Genomic DNA, 20,550 nt, shown 5'->3' on the forward strand with positions numbered 1-20,550 from the left:
GCTTCCGGAAGTCCGTTCTGGGCCTGAGCAACAAAAAATTAGCTATAAGTTCTGCCGAACTGGTGCGAACTGGCTGAATCCCACCACTGGATTTAATTATTCGCCATCTCTCAGACTAATTTATACCTTTTGCTGTGTCTTTAGTGCTGCAAAATGCACACACAGGGGAAAAAAACTGGGCTTTACTGTTTATTCCATATTTTATTAATTACAGTTCATTTCGTTCTTCCTCCCAGACTGCAAATACACCTGCCATCAGGAATGCAGAAGACTCATCCAGTTGGACTGCAGCCAGCGGGAAGGAGAGCCTCACAACAAACCTTCACCAGACAATACCTTAACACAGAACTATGGCCAGGTATGACTTGTAGCATCTCCACCTAAACAGGAACAGAACTGAGTCTTTTCTCGAAGCTAAGAGATAATACAGGAATAATTCATAATGATGTGGGTGAGAGAAGTAATGGCATTTTGTCAAGGTTTGAGAATTTGTAAAGAAATTTCCTCCCACCTAAGTATTGATATTACATTCTCCAGGAGATTTTTTCCCATTGTGGGCATGTATCTTTTCACACGATTATGATTTGTATCTTTGCTCATATATCTGATCATATGAAAATACTGGCATTTTGTGCTAGCCTATCTTTGGTAAATTACTGATTGTGCTAAATGGGTATTTAGATTAGACACACACTGATGCAAATTAAACGTGAAATCAGCAAAATATATTTTGCCACATGTTCTCACAGTACATGTCACATGCCATCTCTAGCGCAAAACCAACAGATCATTCCTGATAATAGTACTGATGTAAAAGAAGACATCAAGGAAGACATAAGGAAGGAGCCAGGGTTTTGTGCGATTGTGAAGTGCAACAGAAAAAAAAACCTTATGTTTTAGTGGCACAAGTTGATCATGCAAGGAATAGACAGGTAATTGCTGAATGATGCCAGGATCTGCGATGGAATTTGCAACCTCAGAATATGGCAGTGGGCAAATTCATGAGGTTCTACTTCATAATGAACAGGTGATATTTGCAGGAACTGAGACATCATGTCTTTGAACAGTGGCTGCTAAACAATGGGAAGAGACAAATCTTTTTGGCCACAAGAATGTAAGACACATAGATGTTTCACTAAGTCTGGAGATAGCAATTAGAGCTCACAGATATTTTCTTTGGCACCTGCCAGATTCCTGCCCTATTTAACATCAATTGTTTTTAAAGGTGCGTTTCATTGAAAAAAAAAAGAGAGAGAACCTGATGTTCTGCAAAGCAAAACACTTCAACCAGCATTTTAATTTTCAGGTATGCCTCAAGGCTCTCCACATTAGCATCCAAAGGCAGTCTTAGAAAATAAAAGGAAGATTCCTGGTAATATACTCCCTGTCCTGTAAAACATAGACAAATGGATAGAACATCCCAAGGTAATATAGAGACGGTATTTTAGAAATGTTGCACTAATATTGAAGAAAGAAAGTGGCATTGTTGCTATAATATTAAAGCATTATCTTCCATAGAGGAGTTGGAACAATGTGTCAAAATTAATAGGTTGTATTTCACAATCCTGTAGTTGTGAAATTGTATTTCACATTCATGACCTGAGCTCTTCCTCTGAGGACTAGGTCAGAGTTGGTTATTGTTTTTAGATTTAGGTATAGCCTGCCTCCAAGCTGATTCTGGGTGGCTCACAATTTCAAACCAAAATAAATTTAAAAGATAGTAGAATATAAATAAGCAAGAATAAGCAAAGGTAGGTCTGGGTTGCTTTTTGGGCCCAGGAGTCGGGTCAGAAAAGAGGGGTGGAAGGGAAGGAAGAGCACTAAAAAGGTCTGGGAGGCATTGATTTCCAAGACTTTAATAGGGCGGTGTCCAAAAGCTGTCTACTCTAGACAATAATTTCAGTCTCCCTTACACCTCCGCTTTTGGAATTTGGGTCCCATGAATTGTATTTTGGGGGGGGCTAGATATATTCATGACTTTCATCTGAACTATAACCATTCTTCTAGCCAGGTCCCTCTTGGTTCTGGTACAGTATTTCTTTTTTTTTTTTTTAATTTATTTTTTATTTTTCCAAACTCTCCTTCATACATATACTGTGATATTTATCAGATATTAACATACATTCTTTTTACGTTCTTATATATAAGATACTTTTAATGAAATAAATACATGCACATGACTTTTGGTGTTGCTCGCCCATTTCCCCTTTTACTGCATCCCCACTCCTTCTTCTCTACCTTCTTTCTCCCTTCTCTTTCTTCCCTACTTCCCTCTTCTTCCTACAGTATTTCTTTGACTGAAGTATCTCTGCAAATCAACCTGACTTACAACCATTCGTTTAGTGAGCATTTGAAGTCACAACAACACTGAAAAAAAGTGACTGATGACTGTTCTTCACAGTTAAGACCATTGCAACATCCCCCTGGTCACATGATCAAAATTCAGATGCTTGGCAACTGGCATTTGTTTATGTCGGTTGCAGAGTCCTGGGTCCATCTGATCACCTTTTGTGAGTTTCTGACAAGCAAAGTCAATGGGGAAGCCAGATTCACTTAACAACTGTGTTACTAACTTAACAACTGCAGTGATTCATTTAACATCTGGGACAAGAAAGGTAGTAAAATGGAACAAAACTCACTTAACAACTATCTTGCTTAGCAATGGAAATTTTGGGCTCAGTTGTGGTTGTGAGTTGAGGACTAAGGTATATTGGCCTGCGCTTCCTCTCTTGACCCCAACTGCAAATTTTAAAAGCCAAGTTGTTTCATCCAGATGTTATAGTTAGCAGGAGACTTCCATAATAAAAATATTTGTTTTCTGGAAAATATATGCATAATTGTATGTTTCATTTAATATTGTGTCCCACTAACATGTTGTTCAAAGTGATCCTTTGGTAACAGAAGCTGAAATTTTTTAAAAAGATACAAGGAAAAATAAAGAGCCATGCCATAGAACAGTGATGGCGAACCTTTTAGAGACCGAGTGCCCAAACTGCAACCCAAAACCCACTTATGCATCGTCGAGTGCCGGGTGGGTGTGGCCCACTGAGTGGGCGTGGCCCATTGGGTGGGCATGGCCCATTGGGTGGGCGTCGCTGTGGTGGTAACAGCAGACTGGGTGGGACTAAAAAGTTCAATCAATCAATTCCAACTTTGCAAGATCTTTTTTTTTCCGCGAGAAGTTGAAATTGACTGATTGAACCTTTCTTTTCTTTTTTTTTGCACACAGTGGTGGAGGCCTAAAGCGAAAAGGTTTTATAAAACCCAGCTGAAGGCCTAGGACTGGGGCGACAGTGCGCGTGCCCACAGAGAGGGCTCTGAGTGCCGCCTCTGGCACCCGTGCCATAGGTTCACCACCACTGCCATAGAAGATTCAAATGTATTTCATCTGATCATGAAAAGTTAAAACAGGAAAATTGTCTTTAAAAGGCTACAAGACTCTTGTTTTAATAAGAAAAGAAAAATAAATAAGTTTTGAAAAGCCTGCTTCTTCTTTTGATTTCTGGGGTTGAATAAAGTGATCTGATTTTGTTTTTCAATTGGATGGGAGATAAATTTAGTAGAGAAATGGATTTTCTGCCTCATGGGAAATGCTGAATTTCCTGTAACACTTTTTATTCAGTTATCAATTTGAAAATATTGGAGTTTTTACTCATTCTGAGTATAAAAAATGTCCAAGTCTTTGTTTCTCTGTATGTTCTAGATTTATGATTGTTTTCTATGGTACATCTATTCTTTTCAATGGATTTTGTGCAAGGAAATATTTGTAACTAGGGGAAAACCCCTTCTTCTGTCTATCTTGCAAAAAAAAAAAAAGAGCATATCCCATTAACTGTGATTAACTTTGCTTAGGACAAGGGATGGCAACTTCTGTCCTAAAAGGAACATGTGATTCTTGATATAATTTTAAAAAAATCAACAAGAGATTACTTCAAAATCTTTCTAGTAAGAAAAGTAAGTTGGGAGGGAGCCTGGAGAGGAAAAGTTGCAGTAGAAAGTTTATTTTTGTTTTTACCTCTGCTCCTCCCTTCAGGTCTTCTTATTATACCAACAACCTCTAAGACAATTTTTCTCAACCCAAGCAACTTTATGATATGTGGACTTCAAGATTTATGAGACTTGAATATAATACTGAGATGCAGAGGTTGAGAAATACTGCTCTAAGTGAATGCAACCCTCAATAGGTTTGAATGTTTGATGGTAACTCTCTACAGAATAGAGCAGAATAACAGAGTTGGAAGGGACCTTGGAAGTCTTCTAGTCCAGCTCCCTGTCTAGGCAGGAAACCCTATACCATTTCAGACAAATGGTTATCCAAACTCTTCTTAAAAACTCCCAGTATTGGAGCATTCACAATTTCTGGAGGCAAGTTGTTCCACTGATTAATTGTTCTAACTGTCAGGAAATTTCTTCTTAGTTCTAGGTTGCTTCTCTCCTTGATTAGTTTCCATCCGTTGCTTCTTGTCCTGCCTTCAGGCGCTTTGGAGAATAGCTTGACTCCCTCTTCTTTGTGGCAACCCCTGGGATATTGGAATACTGCTATCATATCACCCCTAGTCCTTCTTTTAATTGAACTAGACATACCCAATTCCAGTAACCATTCTCTATATGTTTTAGCCTCCAGTCCCCTGATCATCTTTGTTACTCTTCTCTACATTCTTTCTAGAGTCTCAACATCTTTTTTACATTGTGGTGACCAAAACTAGATGCAGTGTTCCAAGTGTGGCCTTACCAAGGCATTATGAAGTGGTATTAACATTTCCCATGATCTTGATTCTATCCCTCTGTTAATGCAGCCTAGAACTGTGTTGGCTTTTTTGGCAGCTGCAGCACACTGCTGGCTCATATTTAAGTGATTGTCCACTAGGACTCCAAGATCCCTCTCACAGTTCCTAATATTGAGCAAGGTACCACCTATACTGTACCTGTGCATTTGGTTTTTGTTGCCTAAATGTAGAATCTTACTTTTTTCACCATTGAATTTCATTTTGTTAGATAGCGCCCAGTGTTCAAATCTGTCAAGATCCTTCTGTATCTTAAGCTTATCTTCTGGAATGTTAGCTATTCCTGCCAGCTTGGTGTTGTCTGCAAATTTGATGATTTCCCCATCTATCCCCTCACCCAAATCATTGATGAAGATGTCGAAGAGTACTGGGCCTAAAACAGAGCCTTCGGGTACCCCACTGCATACTTCCCTCCATGTAGATGCAATTCTATTGAGGACTATTCATTGAGTGCGACTGGTCAGCCAGTTACTAATCCATCTGGTGGTGGTGCTGTCTAACTCACATTTTTCTATCTTATCTAGTAGTAGGCTATGGTCTACTTTATCAAATGCCTTACTGAAGTCCAAGTAAATTATATCCACAGCATTCCTCTGGTCCACTAATTTTGTCACCTGATCAAAGAATGCAATAAATTTATCTCACATGATCTGTTTTTGACAAACACATGTTGGCTTTTGGTTATGACTATGTTTGCCTCTAGGTGTTCACTGATTTGTTGCTTGATTACCTTTTCCAGGATCTTCCCAGTTATTGAGTTCAGGCTGATAAGTCTCAATTTCCTGGATCTATTTTTTTTCCTTTCTTGAAGATGGAAACTACATCAGCTCTTTTCCAGTCCTCTGGTAGTTCCCCAGTGCTCCAGGATCGTTCAGTGGTTCTGAGATCACATCTGCCAGTTCCTTCAGAACCTTGGGGGGGGGGGTAATCCATCTAGTCCTGGTGATTTGAACCTCGTCTAGGGTGGACAGGTGCTCACTTACCATTTTCTTGCCTATTTTAATTTGAGTTTCTAACCTGTTTTTTACGGTACTGGTTTTGATAGGTTGGACTGTTTTTTCCCTTTGTGTAAAGACGGATGCAAAAAACGAGTTAAGTAGTTCTGCTTTCTCCGTGTTGCTTGTCACCTTCTCGCCACTTTCTTACAGTAATGGAATAATTGTTTTCTTGACTTTTTTCTTGTTTTTTACATGTTTTACAGTATAAGTTCACCCATGATATACTAAAAACTTGAGGTTCCCTTATTTTTATCTTAATTACTGTTCTTGTAGTATTATTCGCCTTTTATTAAAAACCCAATATTTTTTATTTTAAAGAAAAATCATAGACATAGTAGAATGATAAGACATGAACAAACATTATTGAAATACAAAATTAAAAAAAGAAATGAATCAGGTACAAAAAAAACCAAATGGCAGCCTTCCTTCCCCCCACCCCCCAAAAAACTTGGGCTATACATATGTGATCTTGAGGAAAAATAAATATTTTAAACATTGATGCTCAATCTCTCCAGAGTATTTGTATGAAAAAATATTGTTCATTGGGAAAACGTTAATGAAACTAAACAATGATCAAGTTCAAATACATTTATTGTAGGCTTTTTGTAGGGCCTTTCAAAAGGGATTAAGTAATTTGTTCAGTCAGAAAAATTCCTATACGTTTAAATAACACTGATCCAGTGACAGGTAGACTTTTCTTCTTCAGTATTTTGAGAAAATGAATCACTTTCTTATGCTGTACCAGTTTATATACCTTCTATAATTTATAAATGATTCAGTTTACTTGAAGAGTAAACCATGCAATCTAGAAAGTTACCATTCAGAAAATGTAATTTTTGTTAAATGTGATGGTGCTGTGAATTATCTTGATGATCTCTTTTTAACAGTCTGCTAGTCTATTTTTGATTTAGCTTCTGTTGAGGAGTTACTAGTGGACAGTTATATCTAGCAACATTTTAAGACTTTCTGCAATTATAGTGGATTTAACTCCTGTGCTTGGACCCTTCCTTTTTCCCATCCTGACAGTCAGGATACAAACACCTGTATAACTAAATGTTTTACCCATCAACAGCACTTGGGGGAGCTGAAAGACAAATTAATTTAATTGACAGCACATGTTTACTAAGGATAGTATTATGCCAGAACAAAGATTATTGGACAGTGCTCAAAAAAAGCGGGCAGACAGGTTTTTTTGTACTTGCAAAATTGCAGTAAACTTGGAACACCTTTTCTGTCACTTGAATTATGAGATGAACGAGACTGCTACATCTTGTTGAAAAAAATACATACATTTATCATATGATTCAATTTAGATATTTATGTAACTATGACTGTTGAAATCTGCCACTTAGTTAGAGATTAAACTGATCCAAAGGTGCTGATAACTAGGAAACGTGCTGTAATTTTTTATTGCCACTTGGCATAAGTGTGCAAAGGTTCGGTGCTGTATGTTTCCTTAATGCTTTTTAGAGGAATGCAGTAATGATACAGACTAACCAGTGAGGCAGTGAGACGATCACCTCTGCCACACTGTGAGATTTTTTTCATGTCTATCAAATCAAAGTTTTCAAGGATTTAAACTTTGTAGATAGCCTTTTGTAGATTGTTCTATGGCAGGCATTAAAATACCTTTGAAAACATGGTTCTTAGCTCCTGTTTATAGTTTTGGAGGATAAGGAATTATTTCTCTGTTCAGGACTCTACATTTTAATAAAGTTACATAAGTTATTATTGTAAATTAATCTTAAATTCATAATGCAAGTTTAAATGTGATTATTTTTTGGAAAGCACATACTAGATGGTGGCAATTTAAGCAGAAATGTTTGAGAGATGATCTTGCACATCAATGCAAGCCTAGCTACTTCATGATTTTATAAGTGTATAAAATCATGAAGTGAAGTAATAAAAATCACAAGTGCTATGTTGTAAAGTTTGCTTAGAGGAAAACTGTGGCTTGTTCATCTTTCTGGCCATAAACATAGTGTTTTAACCAAACGTTACTCAGTGAAGAAAGAAACCTCTTTTGAGTGCCACCCTTTCCTTCCATGCTAATTTTTAAAATATTTAGATGTCTGGCAAGGTAAATGTACAACTTATCCTGCTGATAAATCTTGTTTTATTATATATTATACATCTTCTGCCTCTGTCCATTTTTTTTGGTTGTTGTTTAGTTTTTAGGTTTTGTTGTCACTGTCAACTTTCTTTTGGACAGAAAGAACCGTGGTGTTTATTGGTTCAATATTTACCAAAACAAAACCTGTTTTGGTGACAATTCCAGGGATGAGTAAAGTTGAAAATTTCAAAAGTCATTGCAATTTGGGTTCTACCAGAGCAGAACTTTAGATAGTTTTAATGTGCAGAGTTTTCAGGTATGTATATTCACTGGCATTTTTTAAAATTATTATGCCAATCGGAGTTCTTAATCTTATCAAGCTTCTAATGACTTATAAAGAGATGAATTGCATCTGAAGCTGTGGATAATACGAAGCACAGGTGATATATTCTTTCCCAACCTCCAGTTAGATGTGACTATGGAATACAGTGATTTTGTCAGAATGACAAAAACAGCATCATTCCATCGTATGCAGGCTCTACCCCTTTTATATAATATCATGATGAGTGCACAAAAATGGTAGAGCTTGCATTGCAATGCTGCTGCTTCAGTCCTTTCATTTATCCACCCACCTTCCCTTTCTGGGAGTCCTCTATCTCTAATACTGACCTTGCTGATAGGGAATTCTGGGAGTTGTCATTCACCTGATTTGGAGGCCACTTGGTTGGAAAGGCTTATGGGGATTCTCAGTCATCCAGGTTATGGTTGTCCCAAAGGTGCTTTTCTAAACAAAGTCCAGTTGCCTTTTTGAAAAAGCACCTTGGGATTATTCCTAAAGGTCAGGAGCTAAATAAAAATAATCAAATCAGACTCAAAATGCAAAACTGGGAATCTGAGTATGTTCCCATCAAGGTTATATCACATAGTTTACTTCTTCCTATATTCAGCCTATTGCAATCAGCAAATGCAGAAATCAAGTCATTTTTATTGACTTTATTTTCAGCAAAAAGTCTATGAAGGATTTCCAATCTTTTAAGAAAGTATTTGTAGTTTTATCCCTGATGAAACAGTTTTGCCATTTCTGTTAGTTTTGTCATTATTAATCCAATGTCCATTGTAAGTAGTTCTTTATTTTTTGATCTTTTTCATAAGGTAAGTAGCATTGCTGTACTTACCACATATAAAACTAAATTCCCATGTGTCTTTTCTAACTGACTATCCATAAGTCCTAGTAGGAAAAAAAACTGGTTTATTTGAATGTTAATTTTTTTAAAATCCTTGAATCATCATACATATATAGTGTATTGTGTACCACATCATACATATATAGTGTATAGTGTACCACAAGTAAATCAGTTACCTTTGTATATTGTGCAAACCAATCCAAAGCTGCTAATGTTGCAGCTTTGAAACTTTATTATCCTTTGGCAGGAAATACAAGTATTAAAAAAGATGCATATGTGCCTCAGCTATAGTTAATTGAGCAGTTAAAATGTGCAAAGTAATATACAGAAAGGAAAAGGGTTGTGAGTATAAAATATATAGAGTTGCACAGATTTTAAAATGCATTTTTACAAGAAAGGTATTGGACAAGTTGTAGCAAAGAAATGTATTTAAAAAGCTATTTCTTTCCAAGCAAATATTAGTATTCTTGGACAAAGATATTTTGACACCCAGAGATTGGAAGAAGGTAGCTGAGATCAGTATTTCAGCCTAAACCTATAGAAATCAAAGGAAATTAAAAAAAAACATTCTGGGCCTTTTGACTAAGGTTGAAATTATTGTGTCAAAGTACTTCTAACATAACAGTTGGTGACAAATAATTAAAAAACCTCTAATGGATGATGATTACTAAGGTTATGAAAAAAGCGGCCACTTCTTTGAGCAAAGAATGCTGGAAAAAATCTTTCTGACTGTTCTAAAATTAGCACAGAACACAGATGGGTTCCTGCATCGAAATGTTGCTAGGGAATCTCTGTTTTTCTTCTTTCCTTTTACCATATATGTCAGTCAGATATATTTCAATATATGAAATAGGAAATGTACATGGGTGCTTATTACAACAGGTGTCACAGACCATCTCCAGTAGAGGCCCAACTTTCTAAATGTCCCTAAAGTCCTTGTGGAATCCCATGGATATTCTTCAACACCCTTTCCCCATTAGTTTCTCTCCCCCCCCCCCGGTCCCTCTCTTGCAAAAACTTATTAAAATAGGTACTGAGCGGAGAATGGATAAGCATAATTTTGGAGAGCTTTTCACTACTTACTACCAGACATGCCTTAAGCCTATCATAGGATGTTTACCTGGGAGCATACGTCAAGTAATACATATTTAATCAGCAGCTCTCATCTTTGCCCCTCCCTTTTATAAAGGTTTGCTATGGATACTGGAGAGCCAGAAGCAGGTTGTTTCCTCCCCTGTGGGAGTATAACTCTGTTTCTCTATTTCTTCCGTTCCCAAGTTGTGTCACTCAAAATCAACTGAGATACTGTCAATGTTCTCTTAAGAACTATGTCAGAAATCTTGCAAGAGGAAGTGGTTCAAGAGAAAAAGAAGCAGGAAAGAGTGGGGGGGTGGGGGCAGAGGAAGGCGATACTGCTCTTGCAATTAGGCTTGCAGAGAGACCAATGAAGCCGCACAGATGGTGAGCAAGTTCGTGAGTCAAGAGCAAAAGAAAACTCCCTCGGGTCCTGGCACCCAGTTTGTTTCTGGAAAACAGCCAAAGAAGGGAGCTTGGTGGAGGAGGAAAGGAAAGGTTCTCCTGGCAAGATTTTTTGTTTCACTCTTGCTTGCTTGCTTACTTTGTTAAAAAAAGAAAGAAAAAAGCCAGCACCATTATTTGATTTGCTGATGAGAACAAACTGTTACAAGGCATGGCAAGTAGGAGCTGGAGGAGGTGAAACTGTGCTCACTGTTGATTGCACAGGAACTCGATTGAGAAACTGCACTGTTGCTGCAGTGAGCTGAGACTCGGAGGTACCTGACTGTCTGGCTTCCTGGAGTTGACATGTTCTGAAGATTTTGGAACTTTTCCTCAGATGACTGTCCATAAGAGCATGAGTAGTGGCTACTGTAGTTTGGATGAAGACTTGGAGGAGTGTTTTTTTACAGCCAAAACCACCTTTTTCAGGAATCCCCAGAGCAAACTTGCTGCAAAGGTAACAAGACTCTACAGTGTTTAAACTTCCATAGCAAATCTCTATATTTAGATGTCAGTCTATCAAAATCAGTGGACAGCTTAGCAATCTTTGATTGGGATTCTTTTGTAATAGGTGCAGAAAGCAATTATAATGAGATTAAGACATTAAGTTAATATTTGTCCGATGTTTGATTTTGCTATTGGCATGATGTTGTCTGGTTGTTGAAGTTAGCTGATTGAGATGCTGTGCTTGCTCTTCAGATATAAGATTTTTGCAAAATTAATTTTACAAAACATGTCTGTGGTTTGTTGATAAAGTAAGTGAATGACAATTGAAATGTGATCCTGGTATATCGAGTCTAATGATGTGTGAAGTGTGTTTCTTCTCCAAGACATTCTTGCTTGAATATTTTCCCCTCGTGTGGATAGTCAATGTCATGGATTTAAAATAGAGGCAGTAGACCAATTCACATATTCAGGTGTGTTGGTTCTCATAGATGAGGAGAATATTCTGTATATAATCTGATTTATAGAAAAACCTTATTTGTACCACTAGTTTTGTAGGGCTTTTATAGTCATAGTTGTAAGATTGGAGTACATAAAAAATTAAATATCTTGCTTCTTATTTGTTGTAATGCACAGGATATTTGTAGCAACTTTTTTTAGGTAAATAAAAGCTTGGAGAAAATAGATTCATTTTAAGGAGATTTAAACTGCCAGTCTCTCTCTCTCTCTCTCTCTCTCTCTCTCTCTCTCTCTCTCTCTCTCTCTCTCTCTCTCTCTCTCTCTCTCTCTCTCTCTCTCTCTCTCTCTCTCTCTCTCTCTCTCTCTCTCTCTCTGTGTGTGTGTATGTGTGTGTGTTTGTGTTTCTGTGTGGTTTCTTTAACAGGTTAAGCATAACTAGCTTGCAGGAATTTCATGCTGCTGCTGACATGACTCAACTGAGAAATGAAATCAGCAGATTGATTTATTTAAAGACTTGTGTGTCTGGAACTCTCTAGAAGTGTGGGTTACCATTATTGGGAAGGATAGTGTTCTCTGTGAAGATGAATGCTTACCATGAAGTTGGTAATCTTAGAGGCAATTTTGAGCATTGAACAGATTGACACCTTGTAGGTAATTAAAGGATATAAAAGAAGATCAGGGTCACCAAGATAGGCCTAACATATCTTTCCAATATCATGTAGGATTGTGACAAAGCAATGTCCAATTTCCCACTCAGAGTTTGGATCAACCAATGTCTCTTAGCCCAACCTACCTCATTAGGTTGTTGTGAGGGTAAAATCCTGTTGTATACCCTAGCCTAAGTTCTCATTATATGAGTAATAATAAATACATTCTAGCTAATACATTCTGTGATAGTACCTCATTCTTTGATGCCAATGCACTGTACAACTTGATGGTCTCCTGTTAACTAGGGTTGAGGATTATGAAAGAGATCTGCAAGACACCAAGCAGGAGCCTCTTACCTGTTGTGTTTGCATTTATCATACTTGACCCAAAGTCAGTTTATTTCTGTCCCAGTTGAGCCTTATCTGTTCCAAGGCTTTCATTCTCAGAGGCCTAGAATGAATATGAGGTATTATCCATTCTTGTGATATTTATCCTAAAGAGGTTAGTGTAAACTGTTTTAAGATCGAGTATTTGCAATTATTTATACATGTGTGTGCTGTAAGAGCTGTTAAAACACTTTATGCAATTGTTTCAAGACAATGTTAATTTTCTTTGAAAAATATATATTTGCCCCTCCGAATGGAAAAGTGAACTTAGGCCAACTGGTGGTTTTTTTTTAAAGGAAGTGAATAGGCACTCGGTCTGTAGCAGCCATTTCCCTTCTGAAAGAAGATCCTCCTTTATTGTTCTGACATGTTAACCAGATATTGTTAGGACTGATGCTTGAAATCATGGAAAGAAGAAATCAGTTGAAGAGGAAAAATTGTATCTATAGTCTTTGGTTCACCAAACCATCTAGGTTATTAGGCAGGAAGGAAAGGGAAGGGAGAAAAAAACAGCAATCTGTATTTGGAGAAAATTATTTGGATTTCCAAACTTCTCTGTCAAAAACTTCAATTGTGAAATGGGTAGCTCAGATTCATAATTTCTAATGTTAATGTAATGCTTAATGTTGCTAGTATCTTTTTTGCCCAGTGATTTGGTGCAATTTCTGGATGCAGATTACAGCATCCATGATTCCCTTAATTTTCCCACCATTTGGATTCACTGTAGTCCAGTCTACAGTGCTGCTGTAGTTTAGAATAATAATATAGTTTATCTGTTGCCATTTTAAAAATAAAAGGGCCTTTAGGATAAGTAGTTTAATAGGTATATTAATGTCTTAATTGTTTATATATAGTAACATACCACATGCATTTCTACCACACTGCATATTTTGTTCTGTTCCTTTTGTGGAGAAACAGAAATATAGAGACAGCTAGGCAAGGTTTCTGAAATGAACTATGTAGCCAAATATCGTTCTCAATAATGTCTTGCACCAGATGATTCAGAGGAGGTACAAGAGCACAGAAATTATGTGGGAGAATTTGCTTCCATGTAGGAAATTCTGGAAATGTTACTGATTTGGATTGAATCCTAAAATAAAGATGCTGTTTTTTTAAATTGTGCATTTGTTAACTCTTAATATTTAAAGGATGTTTGTTCTATATGCATTCATTCATGATTTCTCTCTGAGAGACTTGTAGAAAAATTGAACTCAAATTTGAGAAGATTCAGTTTAATTATACCTGAGCACACTTGTCAGAACAGTTATTGTTTCTTCTCTAATAAACTTCCAGTATGGCTTTACAAGCGTAGGTAAACTTTGTTACCGTACTAGGTGAACCACATTACTGCAGGATTTCCAAACTAAGGAAAACAAATAAAAATGGCTTAAGCCCACATTTTTATGAATAGGTTGCTACATTGGATATGATCCATCTTGTTTCCTTTCTAGATTAAGAATTCTGAAAGAAGAGAATAGGGATTTGCAAAATCTGTAGAACAATACTGTTGTTTCATTGCCCCAGCAACGAAAATGAAGAAAAAAATACAATATTGCAAATGTACTAGCTAAGGGAAGCAACAATATTGTGACTTTTATCTTCTTCTATTTTTCAATGCAAACAAAATTAGTTGTTTTCCATCAGAAACATCAGAAAACTATATTTTCATGTATTAATTAAAACCAAAAGGTTTTAATTTTAGGAGTAAAATATAATGTATGTAATGTTGAATCTTGTGCCAGGTGACCTAACTACATCTCGGAAAATGTGCTTGCAGTAGCAGAAGTAATAATAAGGATTAGATACAGTAGTTTCCCCTTAAGGCAGATGACTGAGTGTATCGTCTTCCAGTAACACTTCTCTTACTAGAAAGTATTTAGGACTGGCAACTCTCAGTTTATCTGAATGTCTAAAAGCCAGTACACCTGTATATTATATTGCCACCACCTTTTCCTAGTCTGTGCAAATTCTTTAACAAAAATTGTGATTAGGTTGCCTCTCAATCTCTTCTACATTTTTGGTGAATGAAAAAATGTATGATCTCAAATAAATTATTCTACTAAAATTAAAGTGACATTTACAATTGTGCTATTTTATTGCTTGATTTGATTTAACAGAATGATACACATGGTATGTAACTCAAAGATGTAGGGCAAATTAACTTGCCTTCTGCAGTGCAAGAAATAAAAGAGAAACATACACACAAAATCCAAATAATGATTAAGTATGCAAGAACAAAATAAAGACGCAATATAGAAGAAGAATAGATATTTTACAAAAGATACAGATAAATATATCTGTGCATTTTATCATTTTGGGAACTTCCTGGTGACTTGGTCTGGAGGAAGAATATTGATGAAACCAAATTAAAAAATTATAGGAGGAGAGAATAATTGTGTATAGTATATCTAATGAGAATCTTTTCCTGGGATTGCCACTTTTCTAAACAGTGTAAATGCAGTGTTTCATGGATCTGTACTTTAAATTCAATTTGTTTGTTAAGCATGTTCCACTTAATGTTTGTGGAATCTTCTTCCTGCATCACAAACCATCTTCCAGGATTACTATTAAAAACAGGTGTCATATTCAATTTTGTCATCATGTATCTCTTGTGCATACAAGAAAAACATCAGCTACATCACTATTCTTATGTCAATATCTGGCAGTGGGGTATAATGCATGATTTCATACAGAGTAGACTTACATTGTTAAGGAAAGTAAACTTCTATCTTCTGTAACTTTTTATTCTTTCAGCTGAACAATGTGGAGGAAAATAGCATTAGTTCTTGACCTCCTTCCATCTCTGAATACAGGGACTGATCTTACAATGAAACTGAATCTGTGCAATGTGATACCAAGGCATCATGTTAAGATAGTAATGCATCCTGCTTTCTTAAAATAAAATGGAGTCTGCAACAGGAACTAGAATTCTAAGAAACTGCTGCAGGTCTTCTGAAACAGACAGATGCAAACAGTTATGCAGTGGGTTTTAATGTATTTGAAACAATTTTATTTATTGCACCTACAAAATAAAAAACGGTCTGTTTTTCCTCTTGACTTTTTGACCTCAAACATTTTTTTTTTAAAAAAGAGAATGTGTTTAACCTCACTGTATGGAATTCCTACCTATAGCTACAATATATACAGTAGCTGCTTGTGACTCTTAACTGTGTATTTGACTACTTTAAAGTACAGAAAAGAATATTTAGATTTGCAGATAGTTTGTTAAACGATTTGTTAATCTTTCTTTATGTGGAATGTTTTCAAACATATTTATTATGCATTAAGCTTTGTAATTTTGCTTTCATCCAAAATATATTTGAATTTAAGTATTTCAGGTTTTAGTTCTGTTGTTCAGATCTTATGTCATAAAAATTATTCTCTCCCATTCATTATTTTTTAAAAAATAATATTCCAATATTCTTATCTTGGACTGTTTCTAATTTTCAGGTGTCCACCAATTTCTAATAATTTCCATCAAGATAAAAAAAACTCTTCCAAAAATGCACCCTGACTCCTTGATCCAGTAATGTGCTAACTAGAACAAAGCATTCACAACATCTCATGACACCATCTCTTATTTTCAGCAGATATTCTGGAGAAGGGAAATCCACATTTTAATGTCTTGTAGCACAAAGATAATTTATGTGAGGAGCAGGACATTTCAATTGACATTCATAAAGCACAGGTGAAGATAATTTGCATTCACTCTAATATTTAATATTGATATTAAATATATAGTACAAATTATGAACTCATCACACCATGAAAAATGATGAAATGTTCTTCAGATGCTTTCTTGCAGAGTTATAAAGATGATTGAGGATAGGGATATAAATGATATAGATATAGATAAACTGGCATTTCCTACCAATACTTTCTGTGGTTGCTTATAATTTTGAAGGCATAAAGTTAGTGAAAATATCATTCAACACAACTTTTGTTCTGTAATAACACAATCTCAACATGCAGTATACAAATACATTCCCCAATCTTTTTTAAAAAACAACAACCTGTCAATCCTCTTTATACTCCCTTCCAATTTCCAAAATAAGGGCTTCAGCATGATTCTCAGCTTGACCTTACAGAGATCTTTCTCTGCAGTAAATGCAAGGGAGAAGAAGGGCATAGCTCACATTCAAGACTTAAGATTCCTTCTGGAGGACACAAGCTACTCTATCAGGCTTGACACTCTAGCATGTATACAAATGTGGAAAAAAGAATATGTGTGTGTCCTCTAATGAATGGATAGTGTTGTCTAAGATGAGTCAATTAGTGTGATGATTGAGTTATTTCATATCAGAACTTGTCAAGACAGGCAGGTAATCAAATTTATGAAGAAAAAGAGAAACTGACGGAAATCCTGATCTGGCAAACCCATATAGGAGGAGAGGGATGAAAGAAAATGTCATTTTAAAAAAAACAAAGTGGAAATTTGCCCTTGAAATGGTGTCTGATGAATAAACAAGGCAGTATCCTTCAACCCAAATCTCCTTGTGTTTAAAAATGTTGTGATTTTGTACTCGGGAATGTTGCTATGGTATCCTGTATTATGTAGGCTGAGTGGCTTGCATTGAGATTTATAGCCAACAACATAAATTGCTTCACTTTTTTTTCTACATGTATTTTTTTTCTGCATCTACATTTTTTTCTACAACTGCAGAGCAATAATTGTGTTCATTTTAAAACTGAAGAAGGCTTTAATCAGGATGAATTTTCCATAAGAGGATTTTGTTTGTAGACTATATTGGGCACAGAGAGGGCAACCTGCAACCCCAAGACCATATGCAGCCTCTGGATATCATGTACCAGATCGTAGTGCTGGTACATTTCTCTAAAAACGATGGTAAACATTGGCAATGACATTTCCATTATTTTAAGATGGAAACAAGGAAAAGAGGAATATAAATCCTAAAATAGTTTTGAATGTAATTCAGAAACACCAAATCTGTCTGTCCATCCCCAAACCCGGGGGAAAAAGAAAACACTGAAAATTCCAATTCCATGCAGAAATGTGAAAAGGACCAATGCCATGTCTCACATTGCCCCAACGACTCTGGATTTTGGCCTCTTACCCCAAAATTAGTGATGGGATTCAAATATGTGAACAACTGGTTCTCTGTGTGGATGCCGCTTCTGGAAGTCCATTCCGGGCCTGGGCAACAAAAAATTAGTTGACGGTTCTGCCGAACTGGTGCGAACTGGCTGAATCCGACCACTGGCCAAAATGCTAAGGGTGCCTCCTTGTCTCTGAACAATACTCTGTCTGAAGAGAAGATCTATATATTGCATTCTTAGTGGAGGTTTTTGTACTATTAATAGATGATCTTCATATTCTTTGGAAATACACTGATTACTGTATGAAAACCATGATTCTCAGAATCATGTTACATGAATGCTACCTAGTCCCTTTGTGGAAGAGTCAGATAAAGATTATTTTTGGGAGCGGATTTTTCATCAAGTTTTGAATTGAATTTTGTTACAGAATTACTATAAGCAACAATAAGTAAATTAATCTCCACATTGTGAGGTAAATATTGTTTGAAAATTAGTTTAGGACAGTGGTGGCGAACCTATGGCACGGGTGCCAGAGGCGGCACTCAGAGCCCTCTCTGTGGGCATGCGCGCCATCGCCCCAGTCCTAGGCCTTCAGCTGGGTTTTATAAAACCTTTTCGCTTTAGACCTCTGCCGCCATGTGCAAAAAAAAAAAGGCTCAGTCAATTTCAACTTCTCGCGGGAAAAAAAAAGATATTGCAAAGTTGGAACTGATTGATTGAACTTTTTAGTCCCACCCAGTCTGCTGTTACCACTGCAGCCACACCCACCCAATGGGCCACACCCACCCAATGGGCCACACACCCCCGGCACTCGACGATGCGTAAGTGGGTTTGGGGTTGCAGTTTTGGCACTCAGTCTCTAAAAGGTTCGCCATCACTGGTTTAGGATGTTATTATTTTAAATTCAGTTTGTAATTGTAACCTTGACAGCAACACGCAAGCTAATGGAATTCACTCAAGAAGACAGCTAGCTTTTAAGTTACGTTGTTACTAAACAGAAAAACTTTAATAATTGTCATGATTACTAATCTGATACTGAATGTATTTAATTGACCTTTCTTCAAATAGACTAATTTTTTTTCTCTTGCTTTGTCTGAACTGTATGGCATCTATTGTATGGCAAGTTCATACAATACAAATGGAATGTTAGCATACTGGCACTTCTCTGGTCCATTGTCTTTCACATGTAGGATCCAATATAGCATGGTTATACAATATAAAAACTTTGTGAACATAATCTTACCCATTAAATTGGCAGTCATAAGAGATTATTAATAGAACTAGAAGTAGGGTATTACTAGAGTTTAATTCTCCTAATGTACATGGATTCCCACTGTCTTTTTTCAGGGATATGGTGGTGGGGTTTAACTTCCCAATCTAGCCTACAGACCTTACTTTTTCTGATGGTTTCTTATCCAAGTACTAATCCCACTAGTTTCCTAGATCAGCTCAAGTCAGTAAGATGTTGTTATTCCCTGGGGCAAAGTACCTGGATTGTCAAAAAAAAAAAAAAGAGAAAAAATGAAAGAAAAGAAAACTCTTGCATTTAGAAGAGAGCTAGTATCCTGAGCCAAGGGACAACAATACATAGGTGGAATCTTTTCCCCACATTTATTCTAGTGAACCTGACCTGGATTTTCCATGGACAAACAAAATGAAAATTCTTAGGAAAAGTGTGTGTGTGTGTGTGTGTGACTGAGTTTATATAAGTCTATAAAAATGGCTTATCAGTTTTCTTAATGTAATAGTTAATTGCTTTTTCCCAATTTGTTTTTCTATTATAATCATGCAATTTGCTTAGTATTAATTTTGGAATTTCCTCATTAAATCTGATATGTTTCTTAACTTGCAGAGGATTTTTAAGAGTACCAATAACATTGAACAGAGTTTCTACATCCCACTGGAAGATCCATTAGTGAGCAATTTTCTTTATTCTTTCAGTGCTGCTTGAATAAATCTCTGCAGGCATGTTGCTGAATTATTTAAATTATTTACAATGCCACACACCACATTTCTCCGGGTGGAAATTTATTCTAAGTGGCAAGTTACAGTATTTTTTTTCTTTTTTGTTTCTGGTAATTCATAGCATATCAAAGCAACATAGTCTCGGGAAATGCTTGACAAATGTAGAATACTGGTCTCATCAAGGATGCCTCTGTACATTTAGTTGTGCTTCTGTGAGTTTGTTTCTAAATTTAATTCTGAAATATATCATTTTCAGAGCCAACTGAAGGCAACTAAAACAGGAGTAAGTCAGCTCATAGGATTTTAATTCTCATTAATGTGCAATTGAGTCATATTTGGTAATCTTAAGATATTCCAAAAGAGCTTTCAAGAAGGACCATCTCCAAATAAACAATGTATGAATGGATTGTAGCAACAAGAATATCTGCAGTATATCTTCTGGCCTCCAAGCTAGTTTTCTGCTGTCAGTAACTAAATACATACACTGAGTAGAAAAATGACTACAGTGTATGTGATAAAGCATTGCTTTTCCTCATCTTGGTGCTTTCCCTGACCCCCACCTCCAAATTCACAATGTCTTGAGTCTGTTTTTAATTGAGAAGAAATCACAATGTGCATTAATGTATCTTTGATCCTTTAAAAAATAAAACAAATCCAAGTTGCTGTGATAAAATGTATCCAACATTTACAGGATAAAATTCACTGTGATAGGTCTTTGACCTATTTATGTATCATAAGAATGGTAAATAAATTCCATTCATTTCAGTAGTTCTAAAGAAGGTGCTGAAATCTAAAATGCAAATGTGAATTTCATAACTATGCAGGTCTATACATATATTCTCTAACTTGTTAGAAATCTTCTTGGAGCAATCTAGACAAGATGCAGGTTACATATATAAAGAATAACAGTGATTCACCCAAATGCCAGTAACTTTAGAGATACACCCTTTATTAAATGCTGCTTCAAGGAATTTATCTGAAGTAGAACTTGGCTCTGATTATCCTGACAACACAAGAGAACACTGCCATCATAATCTCCCACTACAAAACAAA

The 20,550-nt window shown here is 36.2% G+C and overlaps 1 protein-coding gene across 3 annotated transcripts in view; it reads left to right on the forward strand.

Moving 5' to 3' along the window:
- RASSF5 (Ras association domain family member 5) overlaps positions 1-20,550 on the forward strand; it is a 62,138-nt gene that overhangs the window by 17,899 nt on the left and 23,689 nt on the right. For 2 of the 3 annotated variants that reach the window (XM_015814481.1, XM_015814482.1), the window contains exon 1: positions 10,430-10,994. In XM_015814481.1, the coding sequence (XP_015669967.1) occupies positions 10,875-10,994 (120 nt within the window). In that variant the 5' untranslated portion in view covers positions 10,430-10,874. Of the gene's footprint in view, positions 1-236; positions 359-10,429; positions 10,995-20,550 lie in introns of those variants that run through there. The other variant, XM_029283861.1, reaches the window with a different exon arrangement.

The sequence above is a fragment of the Protobothrops mucrosquamatus genome, unplaced genomic scaffold (assembly GCF_001527695.2).
Source record: "Protobothrops mucrosquamatus isolate PMUCROS unplaced genomic scaffold, P.Mucros_1.0 scaffold256, whole genome shotgun sequence".
NCBI lineage: Eukaryota > Metazoa > Chordata > Lepidosauria > Squamata > Viperidae > Protobothrops > Protobothrops mucrosquamatus.